Source organism: Melospiza georgiana, chromosome 5 (assembly GCF_028018845.1).
Source record: "Melospiza georgiana isolate bMelGeo1 chromosome 5, bMelGeo1.pri, whole genome shotgun sequence".
In the NCBI taxonomy this organism is placed as follows: domain Eukaryota; kingdom Metazoa; phylum Chordata; class Aves; order Passeriformes; family Passerellidae; genus Melospiza; species Melospiza georgiana.
Window position 1 is genome coordinate 8,028,995 of NC_080434.1, and position 16,905 is coordinate 8,045,899.

General features: G+C 39.6%; 1 protein-coding gene across 2 annotated transcripts in view; it reads right to left on the reverse strand.

The window, feature by feature from the left end:
• The window catches only part of GALNT7 (polypeptide N-acetylgalactosaminyltransferase 7), a 72,728-nt gene that overhangs the window by 18,618 nt on the left and 37,205 nt on the right, over positions 1-16,905 (reverse strand). For both annotated transcript variants that reach the window (XM_058024150.1, XM_058024151.1), the window contains exons 3-5: positions 8,042-8,208; positions 1,736-1,866; positions 1,430-1,509 (exon numbers count right to left, since the gene is read on the reverse strand). In XM_058024150.1, the coding sequence (XP_057880133.1) occupies positions 1,430-1,509; positions 1,736-1,866; positions 8,042-8,208 (378 nt within the window). The remainder of the gene's footprint in view (positions 1-1,429; positions 1,510-1,735; positions 1,867-8,041; positions 8,209-16,905) is intronic.

Consider the following 16,905-nt stretch of genomic DNA (forward strand, 5'->3'; position numbering starts at 1 on the left):
TTCAAGGAAAGGAAATTTCAAGGAAAGGAAATTTCAAGGAAAGGAAATTTCAAGGAAAGGAAATTTCAAGGAAAGGAAATTTCAAGGAAATTTCAAGGAAATTTCAAGGAAATTTCAAGGAAATTTCAAGGAAATTTCAAGGAAATTTCAAGGAAATTTCAAGGAAATTTCAAGGAAATTTCAAGGAAATTTCAAGGAAATTTCAAGGAAAGGAAAGGAAAGGAAAGGAAAGGAAAGGAAAGGAAAGGAAAGGAAAGGAAAGGAAAGGAAAGGAAAGGAAAGGAAAGGAAAGGAAAGGAAAGGAAAGGAAAGGAAAGGAAAGGAAAGGAAAGGAAAGGAAAGGAAATTTCAAGGAAAGGAAATTTCAAGGAAATTTCAAGGAAAGGAAAGGAAAGGAAATTTCAAGGAAAGGAAATTTCAAGGAAATTTCAAGGAAATTTCAAGGAAAGGAAATTCAGGGAAAGGAAATTTCAGGGAAATTTCAAGGAAATTTCAAGGAAATTTCAAGGAAATTTCAAGGAAAGGAAATTTCAAGGAAAGGAAATTTCAAGGAAAGGAAAGGAAATTTCAAGGAAATTTCAAGGAAAGGAAATTTCAAGGAAAGGAAAGGAAATTTCAAGGAAAGTTCAAGGAAAGGAAATTTCAAGGAAAGGAAAGGAAATTTCAGGGAAAGGAAATTTCAAGGAAATGAAATTTCAAGGAAAGGAAATGAAATTTCAAGGAAAGGAAAGGAAATTTCAAGGAAAGGAAAGGAAATTTCAAGGAGAGGAGAGGAGAGGAAAAAGGAGAGGAGAGGAAAAGGAAAAGGAAAAGGAAAAGAGGAAAAGGAAAGGAAAGCCCTGTGGGTGTCTCTCCTCTGGCACCCCTGACAGGCTCCCAGCACGTGCCAGGGTCAGGGGCACAGACAGCTCCAGCCTGGCCTCCCTCTCTGCTGCAGACAATGCTCCAAAGCACTTCAGAGGAAACAAATAAGATCATACATCAAGACCAAAGATGAGAAAGTTATAAACTCTTGAGATCATGGGGGCTTTAAACTCCCATTAAATCAAAACATTTATTGCTACTTTTTCTGTACCAGAAGCCATACTTTTTTGTTATTTTGTCCAATCATGCTCCTTATTCAGCTAGAACATTTCAATATCAGTGTCTCAGATCATTGTAAAAGACAAGGGTTACATATAATCTGCACTAGACAAAATATTCAGTATGCCTATTAAATTAAACTGCCTGGAGATTAATTGCTCTGACTATATTCCTTCCTCATTATGTATCTTTTATGCTGGGAGATAATATAATCATCACATGGAAAATATTGATGTAGTTTGATATAGATATAAAACATATCGACTGTAGTTTGAAAAGTGAGGATTGTTACTGTGACTTTTACTTTCTAAAAGGCCAGACACTGGAAGTAACAGGAGAACATTACCTGTCCTTAGATATAGGAGCTATAAGTGGTGCATACCAATTAATTCCCACCTCACAATGGGCATCAAGGTAAACCAAAACCTACGACAGAAAAAAAAAGTAACTTATATTTCTGTATACAACATTGTTACTTAATTAAGCTTCCTTACTTTGAGATACATTCATATGATAAACAAGAAAATTAAGATGAGTGAAATGAATCTCTTCTTAAAACAATATCAATAATTTCCACATGTCTGTTGAAGCCACCACAACCTTTCCCCCAAAAAAAGACAAAAGACAGACTTGTGAGTGAACTGGCTCCTACCTGTCCAAGTTTAGCCTTCTGGGCTCCAATGCTTCTAGCTTGGATCAAACCTTCTCTCCTCTCATTTCTAAATACCTTTACAAGGCCATTCCACTGCTTTATGTAGTCATCCAGCCTCTCTTGTAAGTGTGCTATCAGATAACAAAGAAAAAAAAAATTGGGGAGGTTTAATAATAAAGAGTGTTGTTCTCTCAATATAAGCCAAAAATATCTACAGACATTTACAAGAACCTTTAATCACCTACTCACAAACACTAAAACTCAAGACCACTGACCTCATGGCACAGGTTTGTGTCTGGCACATGTGAAGAAAGAGCAGCTGAAGGGGTTGGCCACCCCACAGGGAGCTGGGTACACAGTCACTTCTACATATCACAGAGTGGCTTTCAGCTTTTCATCTGTACTCCAAGCAGCCAGAGAAGTGTCCACACTTCAGCACACATCTTTCCTCATCAGATGATGTCACATGTACAGCTGAAGGCACCACTTTTCACGCAAACATTTCCCTTCACTCACTTTCACCCTCACAAAGTTTCTGTCAGTCTATTAATAATCTGGAAACCTGAGGCAGAGTCTCAACATGTTCAAATTATTGCCCTCTTTCATCTAGACCTGTTCCCTCTTGTGGAGGTTTTACAATGATCTTCTAATGAGATTAATGAGAATAATTGGAGGGCCAGAAGTGCATCATACTGAGGAGGCAACAAACCTTTAGCCAAAGGGACTTCCATCAGTAAAAGGATGAGTAACCACACAAGAATCAAGATGAGCTATGCTTAAAGGGTTTCAGATTTGTATTTGCAGTTTTGTATTTGTCTGGGCCAAACCTCTCTGGAAACCACATTCCTGCCACACTGTTTGAGAAAAGGATCCTAATGTTGCTTAGCATTTTTGCCCAGATGATTCTGCTGAGAAATCTAATGAAGGCAGAAAGGCTGGTAATCAGGTGCCTGCTGTTTGTGGCTGTGCTGATTTAGCTGCTGGTGTTTGTTAAAAATCTATTTTTTGTACTCAAAGGCTCAAAAGAATTGCCTACAGCTTCAGTTTCTCTCAGTAGGGAACCAAAACAAGCCACCACATCTACAGCTGAGGCACCCATGCACCGGTTTGCTCTGCACCAGCTCCGAGGGGCTGATTGCCACTATTGCCACTATCCCTGTGCTTGGTGCCTGGGAGTGGCTGCCTGGAACAGAGGCTAGGCAAGACTTAGAGAACAAAGTTGGCATTTATGAAAGGCCTTCAATAGAGACACCTTGGGCAGCCCAAGCCTCCAAGAGAGGCGACGCCCAAGGTGGATGATGGTCATGAGTTTTTCAGACAGGTATAAATTTGGTCCATTTAAAGATCAGGGGTTAATGTTCCAATTACAGCTTCAAGTGATGAAGTCATACTCCCCCAGTTTGCTCCTCCCCAGTTCACTTTGGTTTATACTTACTGAGGCTGTAAGGCACCCTTGAATCTCAGGCCCAGAGGGATTGTTTTGTCTGACCAAAAGTGAAGACAATTAACTAACACTTCATATGGAGTTTAGAGTTATGCACTAATGCAGTACAGGATTTGAGAAATATAAAGGCTAAAATCCTAAGGCATAGTGCTGATCCAACAGGATGGGGGGGACATGCAGAGGAGGATGTCCCTTTCAGCAGCAACATGCCAACAGGTTACTTCAGCAGAAACACTTCCTGCAACCTGAATGAAAATTATGAAGTCTAGAGACTTCCACAACTTGTGCTTCAGTAGGTTTTGTATTCTTGTCAGCAGTATTAAAAAAATAGTTTGAAAAAAAGCTACATGTAGTTGAAAAGGAAATGGTGTTTCTTGCAAATGAAGTTTCCAATATTGAAAATTCAGCAATTCTACCAAAGAACAAAGAAATCACTATCTTTTGATACTCTTATTATCCTTCCTCTCCATCTTTATAAAAGAAAAAGTTTTCTCAACCAAGTTTAATGTATTCTCCTTTCCCACACACATTTAAAATTTCTTTTGTAAATCCCTGTGCATTAGAAAAACTTCAAGGTTACACAAATGTCAAACCAAAGAAAGAACAATTTTATCACATATGCTGTATAGAAGAACATGCCATGTAATAAATAGAGAATATATTATTTGATAGCTGTGATATAAAATTTTATAGGATAAAATCAACAGAGTTTTGAGGTCATGCTGAAGTGGTACTAAGAGAATCTTTATACCACACCATTATTTATGCTGCAAATTCCAAGTATGTGTTACAGAAGGACTGTCAGGAATGTTTTAAAGATTTAAAACCTGAAGTTATTTCCAGCTCTCCTGCCTATGAAGCCAAATGTTTTACTTATCAAATGTTCAACTATGTAAGGCTCACAGGGAGCTGTAAAAACCTGTCATATTGATTGTGTAAAGATTTTCTACAGTACAAGACTCAGGACTTTGCAGTCCATTATCTGAAACCATGCCAGGGTTAGCAGCAAGTGCTGTTTCCCACAGGAAAGCTGAATTTTTCCTCCTTCCCACACTACAAAGCCTGCATGACAGTAGTGTAAAAAATCCTGATACTTTTACAGTCAAAAATATTGTTTGGCCAGCATTAAATTCTGTTCACCTAGAATGCGTATTTATGACATCTGTCAACAGCCTTACAGCAATCTGGTTTTTGTTCAGAAATGTATATTTTACCTTTCAAAATATTATAATCAGCAATCTGGCCTTCCCCTGTTTGAGTTCCTCTCTCATGTCTAAGTGCATGATTAAAGCACGAATCAGCGTCTTTTAAAAACACATGGCTTCTCCAAAGGATCTTAGGCACTGCAGATTACAAAGGGGGAGCAGGAGGAGGACGAAAGTAGTTTTTTTTCCCCCCTCAACTCATGGACAGCAGTCTGAGAACCAGAATAATGGTATCAGATGTGCTCCCTAGAGCAGCTGCCTGCTGCCTGTGGGAACCCTGGGCTGCAATGCTGCTGAGGTGGGCTCTCAGCTCCAGCACAAGCACTGATTGCTGCTTCACCTTCCCCAGGGCAAGCACCACTACACAGCTTAACAAAAATGCTGCTGCCTGCCTGTGCTCATTACTTCCCCTTTGGTTATCTCATGGGGTGCTGCACCAGTTGGAAACACAGGGAACAATAAGGAACATGTAAGGAAACACAAAAGCTAGACAAAGCCTTTAAATGCTACTAGGAGCACTGGTATTTTTTACCTGACAGCCACCCTTTACAGGTGCATGGGCTACAAAAGCAGTTCCAGCTGAGATATTGGCTCTGTGCTTCAGAAAACAAGCAAGCTGGGCCCAAATACATAACAAGTGCTGGAGACCGATGCACACAACTGTAATTGTAGGAAGCTTTAGAAAATACAGTTTTATGAATTTTCACTGCCTTTCCAGAACAGCTGTTTCCTTCACACAGATGGTATTCACAGAAGAATAAACTGCTTCTATTGAGAATAGAAGAAAAATTGGGGGAAAAAACCTCCCCTGTGAAACAGCCTGGCCTCGTTGACACTGTGGTAGAAATTGCTGCAACATTTCTTGGACTCTAACATGAATTAATACAGAGGTCTCCATAGAAAATGGAGATAGAATCATTCAATTAGCTTGGCAATCTTCTTGTTACTGCTCTCTTTGTGCTCTGACATAGAAAAAAACACCAGAGTGTAAATCAGCACATATCTCTGCACAGTTCTCCACAGTCCAGCCCTGCTGTTTGCAGGAGAGATAAAGGAAAGAGTGTCATTCAGCAAAAGTACTGCTCCCAGCCGACTTTATACTAAGAATTATAATGGAAAGGACATTTTCCAAGCATTGCAACTGTTCCTCCCTGTAAGACACAACATATATAAGCTTCTATGCAGCTGTAACTCCCTTCTGATGAAACAGGATTCCTCATAAGGAAGGACAGGCAGGGGTTTTTAGGAGCCAGCCTTTAGAAGTGTTTGCAACTGCTGTGCTCCATTTTAACTTCATGTCACTTGAGAGGGTGGTAGCTAAGAAATAAGGATAGCCACTCTGACATGAGCAGACATCCAGCCAGCCCAGCACGTGTGGCTCCAAGAGCAAAAGGTGGTCTGCTGGGTGGAAAGGCTGACATGAAGTGCAGCCTGAAAGCGGGTGGGGAAGAAGAAAACCCTGTCTCTGTGCTGTCAGCATGACTTTTCTTCTGGCTGAAAAAGCAAAAAGCTACCAGAAGCTCTGCTGTGATTGAGTGTTTGTATTTTGCAGCTCTCCTAACGACTGGAGAACTCTTCAGGCAGCTTGGCACGCGTTGCAGCCCATACTAGTTCATCCTTCTCTCTAAGGAGAAAGAAGTAGAGCAAGATTCTGCTCTCTTGGCCATTTTTCATCTAGAACATAAACTGAACTAATGAAATTAAGTTAATTATATTTACCAAGTAATAGCCTAAAGCAATTTGAAGAATTATTATGGTGAACTAGTGCAATTGCAGTGAGGTGTTCAGAGTAATTCCAGTCCATGCTTGTCTTACCAGCCACTCATACCTGAGAAAACTGCACCTTGAGCTTTCTTTACTGAATTTTCTGATTTAAGAAAGTTATCTGGGAAATTGAAGTGTGAGAAATGTAGAGTCAAGGGTCTGCTGATCTTAGGTGCAGGCTAGCTGTGTCTGCTAACCATTCATTTATGAGCAGAAAGCAAAAAAGTTCTGTACAAGGAAAAAAAATCTTTAAAAATACTGCTTTTGTTTAACAAATGTCATATATTGGGAAAATAGTACAAGCTCTATGCCAGACAAACTCAATCCATGAACAACATATACACAGCACAGAGTCAGCTACAAGTCATGTGAAACCCAAATATTGAGACCTATCATTAGTAAAAAATCTGGTAAGTATTCTAGACACAATCAGTGTCAAAGTTACTTTATACAGCTAAGTCAGTCCTTGAACAGCTCTGAAGGAAAGCTATGATCCCAGCTGAAAAGCTAAAACAGAGCATATGTCTGCTGACTGAGTTATTAAAATTATATCCCTTAGGAGAGAAGATATTTTTGGTTTATAGCATGTGTGTATATCTAAGCCAAATTCTCAACAGCTGTTAAAGGATACAGAAAACTATAATTTAGCACTCAGTGTCTTTACTTGACTGAGCCAAATGTAGTCAAGTTTATAATACAGGTAACTTGCCCTCTCCTGTGAAAGCAAACAAAATGATACCTACCTATCTATAGGAATGATGCATAAAATAACACACAATAAACTATTTTTAATAGTGGCTTATACTCAAAAAAGGCTACCTCAGCTATGTGATGAGATAATTTTTAAAATTTGTAGTGAATACACCCATAGAAAACAATCTGGAAGAAGTCCAGATCATTTAATAAAAAGGAGAGTTTCAGAGCAGTCATCTGTTTGTTATGCCACCACACAATCCATGTGAAAACAAAGATGAGGGTATCCTGTGACCATACTTGCTTTTGCTCACAGCCATCACCAACACTGTCTGGAAGAGACTGTTATCCCACACAGTCAAATATTTTTGTGTCTCCTCTTTTTCTCTGTCAATATCTCTTCAAGAACCATGCTGCAACAAAATCTTAGCTGCTCAGAAAGAGCAGCTTTGATGCACTATTTTGAAATTTGTTTAAAGTTGAAAAACAGTCTGTTTTCCCCTATCTCAATCAACTTCTCTCTCTAGGAGATCACTTTCATTTCCTCTCTGTATTGAGCCTTGTATTGCATTAATGCTGACAATACCGCCATGAAAGAAAAAACAAAAACACAACAGTGTATGCTTACATTTATAATACAAGTACAAGTACATGCATCCTGACAATAAACCAAGATCAGAATGTAAATTACAAAGGAAGAAGAAAATCTCTGGACTTCTGTTGGCAGGACTCAAAGAAACGCAGAAATTAAAACATATTCAAATTCTTAAAAGCTTTCTTCCCTCAATAAGAAACAATAAGCAGTTTAATCTGATGTTTAATTAAAAAGGGATTTTAGAAATGAAGAATATATTGAAAATTAATCCGGATAATTTGATAGCCTAGGTAGGTTTTTATCATAGTTAAAAAAGAGACATCTGTATTACCTTATGCAATAAAGGGGGCCTGTTACTCCTAACAGGCTTAACCCCTTTGATACTCTTCAAACTACTTGTTTTCACAAGAGCTAAGAGAGACAATAGCTATCCCAGCTTTCTTCTGCAGAGCACCCAAAACTGTGGTAGAGAACTCAAAGGACTGTGAAGAAGCAATCTTTTCTCCCATTAGTCAACTCAAACCATGGCAGGCAATAAATCAAAAGAAAACTATTTCAGGAAAATAAAAAAAAATCCTTTTCTACAAGGAGTGCAACAAACGTACCTTTGTTGCTAAAATCATCAATCAAAACAATTTCTGCCAAGTATTTTCTTGGTGTTCTCTTGATGACACTGTGCACTGTCCTCATGAGCGTGGACCACCCTTCGTTGTGGAAGACGATGACAACGCTGGAGGTGAGCAGGTTGTCATCATAGTGCCAGTATTTGCATCTGCAAAAAGAGTTGGTTTTATTAGTTTTCACACTGGCATTTACAGAACTGCTCAACAGCATCCATGTGCAAATGAAATCTTCACTGACGGCTATCCTTCAGAATTAAGAGAGACAGGATACAAAAGGCAATACAGCTTAAGTGCATCACAGATACAGAAACAAATAAAATTAAAAAGAAAAGGAGACTGTCAAATAAAAATAAAAGCAGACTGGTCCATTTTCAGTGGGCTCCTTCCTTGAAAGATATAACACATGGGGAAAAAATGTAAGAAAAGAGAGAGATTAAAAAACCCAAACAAAACTAGTGCAGACAACTCAGGTCTTTTTTCCTGAAGGGTCAGAGATGATTTAGGAACAAGCAATGTGAGTACTTCCAATACCTTCCACACTTTGCAATACTTCTAAATCACATTTATCAACAATGGATTTAATTTCCCCAGTTGCACCCCTAAGTGAGACTATTCACTCCCTACAACCAGTCCAAGTATTTCCTTAACTGGAAGTTTCCCTACCTGATCACTAGCCCCTTTTCCAACTATAATAATATAGTTCCTATCACCAAACATAGAGACATGGCACTTTTGATTTCAATGGGAAAAATCCTTCCTTTTTTCATCTTTCAGCAAATGAAGTCTCAACTAGAGAGATCCTGATTTTCAAGGACAGCTGTCAAGTATTAAGAAATTATTAGTTACAAAATCAAGCTCCTAAACTTACAGATGCACACGCCTCCCTAGTTGTAGTTCTCTTTACACAATAAAAAGCTTAAGTGCACAGAAACATTGCTGCTTTTGAAAAGAATTCATCATCAGAGATCACGGGAGTTTCTGAAACTACACTCAGTTAAAAATGGAAAGAACTCACATAACAGATCCACAGGTATCTAAAGAGTTTCTCTACTGAAGGATGCATTTCACTTCTCAATGAATCAATATGCATTTATCACCTCACAGAAAATAAAAGACATTGGTGGAAATATACTATTAATTTTGTTTCTGTGGGAGAAGAAAATTACAGAATCAAACCAGAGTATAACAAAATTTTATCTAATAAGGCATTTCATTTCTTAGGTGTGCTGTAAACAACCTCTGAAACAGCACAATCTCTAAAAGTACAAACTGCTGACTAAAATCCCTCAGCCCAATAGTTTTTATGCCTGAAGTAGCTGCAGCTAATCATAGTTACCAATAAAAAATTGCTAGACTGGCTGTTTAAAAGGTTCAGGCCATGGATGCCTTCCTTCTACAGATCCCTCTCAAAGATTGCAGCTGATTACAGGTTGCAGTACTAACATTTGTAGCACAAGCGTTTAAGCTGTCAACAACTTACTCAGCAGCTGCAGAGATAAAATGGATACCCTCCCTAGGTGTGTTAAGCAGGCTGTGTAAAAGGAAGATTTAATATGTTTCATAACAGATTTATAACAGAACAGTGTTGCTTCACACGAATATTCTCAGTATTAATTTTGGTGATATGGTAACGTTAAAAGGTATAAACAGGGTGTTACACTTTCAAAAAACCCATCATACCAGCTGAATGCCATTCAGGAGCTCCATGCAGAAGGTAGCAGAATTGCACTTTTGTCTCAAAGGAGAAGGCAGGAGCTGATGCAGCTTGCGCTGTGCTCCAGACCTGCACCTGCTGCAGTTTAGCTAGGAAACATTTTTGCTTATTTCTGAATAAAAAGAGAGGGACAGCTACAATGTTTCATTCTGCCTTCAAGGACGAAAACAAAGAAAACCTTGACAAAGAACTCAAATCTTTTGGTTGCTTATTTCTTCCACTTCCACAAAAATTTAATATATTCTTGAAACATAAACCCAAAGGTCTAGACAGGCTTTTTGCTACATAGCCAACTTAAATCTCCTCAAATTGGGTGTTGCTAAATGTGCCCTTTACAAGCAGTGAAGCATTACATTTATATCTCTAGTAAGATCATGCTTCCAGCTTTTTCCAGACACTTTATTTCACTTATTAGACAGTCCACAGACCAACTCATCAAGCCCATAAACTGTGACAGACTGCAGTAATTCCTGTGCACAATCTTCTTCCTCATGAGGAATTGAGAATTAGAGGTTTGAAATAAAGTGGTCGTTTTAGATATGTGCAATTAATAAATATTTTAATCTCTGCGGCTGTTTTTTTCAAGAATGTGAATGTTGCTGAGGTATTTGAGTGACAAAAGCCAATGCCCTAATTTCCTTCAGATCTTCAGGGAAGGAAGCAGGCAAAGCTTTGCTCAGTGGAGCCTTTCCTCAGTGGAGCAGCACTGACATCCAGTGGCTGGCACACCACATACCAAGAAACCATAAATGCACTTCCCTTCTGTTTGAAGCTGGATTTTACAGTATGGGTTTCCCTGCAGATTTTAGGCACCAAAAAAGGAAAACAATATGCCTGAATTTCCAGGAACCTCTTCATTTTTAAAAGAGTAAAGTAGACATGAATGTTTACGCAAAAGTTTCAAGCTATTGGCATAAGTAGAGTCAAAGTACAGAAGGGTCGGTGACAAAGAGGATTTAAATGTTTCAACCTCTAGCTTCATCCCGTGGTTGCTTCATCCCCTGCCCACATACCAGCACAATGCCCTTTCAGATGTAGCCTGCAGGCCAGCTGTAGCAATACACTGTAAACCAAATTAGTGAACAAAATCACTTAAAAAAGATATTTTGAATTCTTATTGATGGAGCTGAGAGGATGGCACATTGCAGAAGATATGCAGGAATGACAAGGCAGCATCCTTAAGCCAGGCTTGCCTCTAGACACTTCACATCACCTTTCCTGAGCCCCGTAAAGAGCTATTGCATGGGGAAAGAGGAACAAGCAAGCACAGATGTACAAAGGGCTTCCCTGGGCAGTGCCGCAGGGAAGAGCTGCTCTGTTTGTGTGCTCTTTCCTTGGGGAACTCATGGGAGAAAGGAAACAACACCTTCAGATCAGTCCACAAATAAAAAGTTTCCATTCCGCAATCAGCGCTGGCAGTGCTGGGGAAAAACAGGACTGACTCACCAGTGAAGCAAGATGAAACCCTTCAGAAGGCACAGCTGTGATCTAATTGAGACACGGTGAGTAATGTTTTTTCTGTCTATTAGCCTGCATACTTAGGATGTGAATTAGTTCTACTCCCTCTCCACCCCTGGAGGGAACAGCTCTGCTGGAGCCTGTGCCACACCAAGGCCCCTCACCCCTCAGTCACAACCTGCACCAGCCAGGCAGAGAGCAGTGCTGTCACAGGAGACACTCTGCACAAAGAGCTGAGCATCTGGAGTGCTCCTTGGCCTGAGGAAATTCTGCTCCTACAGCTTTGTACTCCATTCACTGGCTGCTCTTAGGATGTCCTGGGGCCCCACAGTTGTGATTGTGGGTACATGGCCCAAGGCTGGCATGGCCATACAGGCTCCCTGTTAGCTACCACTGAACATGCAGATATAGACTCAAATTTCCTCAGGCTCAAAAAAAAGCCAGAAGTGGAGTCTGCTTTTCTTGGAAGAGTAATCAAACCACCAACAAAAATGCAAAAAATTCAAAAAAGCTGAAAAAGGAGAGCACTTCCACAGCCATTTAAGGGTGAGCCCCATCAGATAGACACTTACAGGGCAATTGAAGATCTTGAGCCAACAGAAGTGTTTCTCCTGCCATGCCGACCCCCTGACTGTGCCAGCATATCAGCACCTAAGCTTCAGAAGAAGTAAGAGTATCATGACTTTGTATCATGACTCTCCATCCTGATACCATTTTCCTCCTGTCAGCTCTCTAACTTGCACCTGCCTGTACCAAGGACTCATCAGTATCCTCTGGATTTTAAAGCGCTGCACTTGTGTGGTAAGAGCAAAATGTACCAGCACAGATTCCTCCAAGAGGGCAGGCAGCTGCCATCACATTCCTGTAATCACTGCAGCAGCCAAAGGAGCTCCTGAGAAGCTAATCAGCTGTTGCTGAATCAGTACAAAGCTGAAGGTCTCAATGTATTATTTTATTTTTTATTATCCTGAAATCATGACCAATATTAAAAAATGGAATTTCTCTTCTCCATTAATATAGAACTGTTGACAACTTTAAATTGCATTTTGAATTTTATTTCATGTTTAAAGTGGTATGAAATTCATAGTTGTATTATCATCTATTATAATTGCTTTATAGAACATGCATTTTTCTCAACTCTTCGAAAGAGTCCAGCACAAGCAAATCCCAAAATTAAGTTAGGAGATCTGCTTTCATTTTCAGTTTCCTTTTCTACTAAGTCCTGTTCTTATCTTACAAGGGGACAGGCATCCAGCTGACAGCTTGATGTTTACATACTTTTAATACTGGATTCAGTGCTCCTTGCTATTTTAAATCCCCAATTTATTATGACTACTGCAGTGAACTGAATCTAACCCCTAGGAAGATGGATGGGAAATTTTTTTCACAAAACACCTTCAAATGTTTGCTCATCTGTATGGTTGACATCCCCAAGGTCATAGCTGAGCCTGGCTGCTTAACACATGCAAGTCAGAGGGATCATTGCCTAAGTCTAGAGTAGACAGGACAGACAGAAACAGATCACAGAATTTCTTTGTTAGGATACCACAAAGTAAATCTAATGCTAATACTGGATTTGCTACCTATGAAGCCTTGTGGGGCATTTTTGTGCATCAGCAACATCAAAATGAGATTATAGCAGTGGACTTACAAAACAGGGTTTCTGGAAGAGAAGTAAACAGACAATGCAAGAAAGACAAATTGATCAGCTGAATAATTTTTTTCCCTTCAGCAGACCGCAGCAAAACCTCTATTACACACTACCAAACAGCTTAAACCTATGCTGAAACAGCATTTGCTATTTTAGAATAGCTACAAGCTTTGCTCATTTCCATTCCTGAAGTAACTTGTGAGGCTATGTGACTACATTTTATTATTAGTGCCCTTGGAAGCAAAAGCTGTACCTACTGTTCCTCTGAAAACATCATGATCCAAATCCAGGACAGGGTTTGCACAGAAACCCAACAGTAGGGGCAACAAGAGATTGAAAGGAATAACATTTGCAATTTTCCTAATCACAAGATTCTTGCCCATACTATCTCTTATCCAACACTGAAAAACTGAAGCAGTAACAACACAGGGCAGGAAAGCTGGGGTACCTAGGTGGGTAAAATAAAATCTTTTCCTTAGGGAAGGGGAAACTCCCATAGGAGGAGATGGAGCAAAGGCCCTCTGCTTTCCTGTTTTGGTTTAAGGAGAAGACCTCACAGCTTTTGAGGCCTTCCGCAGCCCTGTGACAGACTGTGGGTATTGCAGGGAGGCTGTGCCTAATTTTGGATTTATCAAACTTTTGCAGGCTTTACCCAATGTAATAAACATCTAGATTAGAACTTGAGGCTGTGAGCTCAGTCTCACAGAAATGCTGTATTCCCACCACGCCTTGCTCATCAGATATTGAACCTTGAAGTTCCTACCCATGCTCATCCAGGCTGCATCATAACTTGTATCATACATATTCATTTCAATGCTCTAGCACAGTACAGTCAGGTTAACAGGAACAAGACAGAGCCTAAGAAGTGCATTTCATTTTTCAGTTTCACATTCAGGTTACAACTCATTTGACAAAATGATTCCTCCATGTGCCCCAGAATTCCTACGCTGCGGGTTGGCACCTGGAGGGTTACACAAACAGCTGCAGGAAATCGCTCCCACTCTCCTCTGCCCTTCCACTGAAGTCAAGGTTTAACTCAGAATTTAAATATGCTCCAGGTGCTGTGCTTTATATATGTTTTTGTTGAGTAAGAGGTCATGTTCAGAGCTTGGCCATCTCATTTCAGATGCACACAGAGAGAGGTAAGTAAATCCAGCTACAGATAACACACCTGGTGCCTCTGTCAACCTCTTTGTACTCTCTGGGTTAATTATTTCTCCCTCAAAACTCAACATTTCAAATGCTAGCAGCCAACACTAAAGAGACACAGGATCCATTTTCTCTGTAGTTTTCATTACTGGGACCTGAAATATTACCAGAAAATGCCGGGTTTTGCTTTAAGGTGTATGCCTGGAATTTAAATCTTTCCTGACCACATGAGATGCTCTCACAATACATGCCTAATTACAATTTAAACATCATTTTTTTCTCCCTTCAGCAGTCCTGCCAGCAGAAAGGCAGCTGATAATCTGCAGTAGAAAGCTAGCCTTCCTGATTTAGTGTGACCACTATAATTCACCTGATTCTTGACTCCAGCTATCACTGAGGTGCACAAAAATTTATGTGCACATTATAGAAATAGTTTTCTTTGTTATAGAAGAGTTCAAGTGTATTATGTGGCATTGGAATAAAAGATTTTCCCAGGGTGCCGTGTGAAATTAAACCAAGTCCCTAATGTTTCATTTCCAATGATATAGATACCAAAAGTAATTACTGAAATCCTTTTTCTTGTAACAGTATCAAATATGTAATTTGCAAAGTGCTATAATTAAGGAACTAATCACATTCCTGAAGAAAGCAGGCTCCACTCCAGAGCCTTTGTATTCAACATTCTTAGCTACAACGAGATTGACTGGACTAGTAACTCCTTACTGTAAGAGAACATATTAAATTCATGTTATTTGCCCAGAGTAATAAGACTGTCCATTTCCAATGAGGAGCTAAGACTCATCTGCCTTACTTCATTACAAGTAATCAGTTAAAGCTAAAGATTTTTTTTATTTAATTCCAGTCAAGCACTAACAATTCAATATTTTGGACCATAAAAAGTGTCCAAGTTGGCACTATCAAACTATGATAGTGAAAATATCTTTACTAACAGCTCTGCCTTGCTATCACACAGCTCTGCATGTATGTATTCTTACTAAAGTTATAAGTCTATTTTTGGCAAGAATTTCTTTTTTTAATGTTAAAAATAATTGAAAAATAAAACAAACACCCTTCAAAACTACATGTGCGATTTTAAAAAAACAAGCCAATTCTCATTCCCTTTTGCTTTATAAAATAAGCTGCAAAAACAGTTGTCCAAAAATACCTTTCTGTATGCACACAACATTGTACTCGAGCAACAAAGAGTTACCTTTTCAGATTTTTCAACAAAAGCTCATTGCCAGTTGTTCTGTTTGAAGTCAAAGGTGACCGGTGGCAACAGATCCAATTATTCAAGTACAAATTTGTATGGCCCAGGGGTTATGCCCTGTAACATCTACAATGTCCTTATAAAGGAAAACTCAAACTGGATAATCCACAGAAGGAAAAAACACTTAAAAATATTTATTCTGCCACAATCATACTGACAGATGTGTGTGGGTGATGCAGCTGAAATTCTAGCTCACTCTGATGAGTAGACAGTAGCTATTTATTGTCATACTGAAAAAAAAATCTAGAAGGAGATTAATTTGTCTCATGCCATAAACATTAATGATGTTTCCTCTCCCAGTCAAACTATTCCAGATAAAATTCCTTCAACATCTGTCAAAAGAAGCTGTCAAAAATTCTAGCTTCAATAAAGTCATAAGACTAAAACCTTCTGGGTCAGTAAGAATACTTTGTAAGCAAGTCTTCCAAGGACTGGATAACAACAGCATATCAAGTCTGAGCAAAGCATGTTGAGCTTTAATCCTTTCTTTCAGCCTGCACAGTTAATTACCCTGGCATGAAATCTGATCAGCACTACAAACATCCCTGGCTTAAGGGCTCTACAGAAGTGCAAGTTTGGTAATAGGAGAAATAGGGAGTTTCACAGTGCATCACTTAAAATATAGTGTAAGAAAATGCTTCTTGACTTCAAAAGTGCAATAAGCATGTCTCCAACCCAGCAAAACACAGGAATGGAAATGGCAGGTGTGGACTGGAGTGTTCTACTGTGAAAGTGGACTTCAAAAAGGAAAACCTACATTGATTTTCAGTGCTTTTGAGCTAGAAGTACAAAACGAGGATACTGCAACTAATGCATCCTAGATAAGTATTTTTTAGAAATACTGAATACAGATTGCTTGGAACATCTTGCACTGCTTTGGTCTTGTGTAACCAGGTGCAGCTCCTGTGAGCCATACACTAAACAGCCTCTTCTCAGAGCTCTGCATCTGTGGCATCAGTGGCTTTGTCCATCAGGCAGTTTTCTCTCCCCTTTTGATTCTTCCATGCATCATTTACACACCTCCTTATATCTGCCATAAGAAGTTAAAGATTTTGGGTGCTACAACTTTGTCAAAAAGGGCCCAGGAGTGGCATCTTTGAGGATAACCTCCCCAAAACACAGGAGCCACCCATTCCCACATGCAGTAGGTCAAACAGGCATGGCAGAAAACCCTCCCAGCTGCACCAAGAACTCCAGAAGGTAGACTAGGGAAGGTAGAGGCATGGACTGGCTACCTAGAAGGAGTACAGAAATAATGCCTGAGCCCATGAAGGGAGCATTAAAGGCAAAGCTTTGTAGAGTTGAAATCCATAAGATGGAAAGGGCAATGAGAAGAGCTTGTAGGCTAAAGAAAGACTACAGAAAACATTAGTTTAACTATAAAAGGGACGAAATTTTGTGTCAGAGGACACATAAAAGACCAAGACACTCAACATCTGATTTCCTTGATTGTTTACTTGCAAGGTTTGCTGTCACACCTCCCAAGTCCCTGAGTCTAGGGGCAGCCTGCAGAAGAGAAAGAATATCCACCACAGAGGTGAGTCAGGGACCACTTCCCTGGACATAGCACAGCAATGGGATACACACAGCCCAAGTCCATGGGA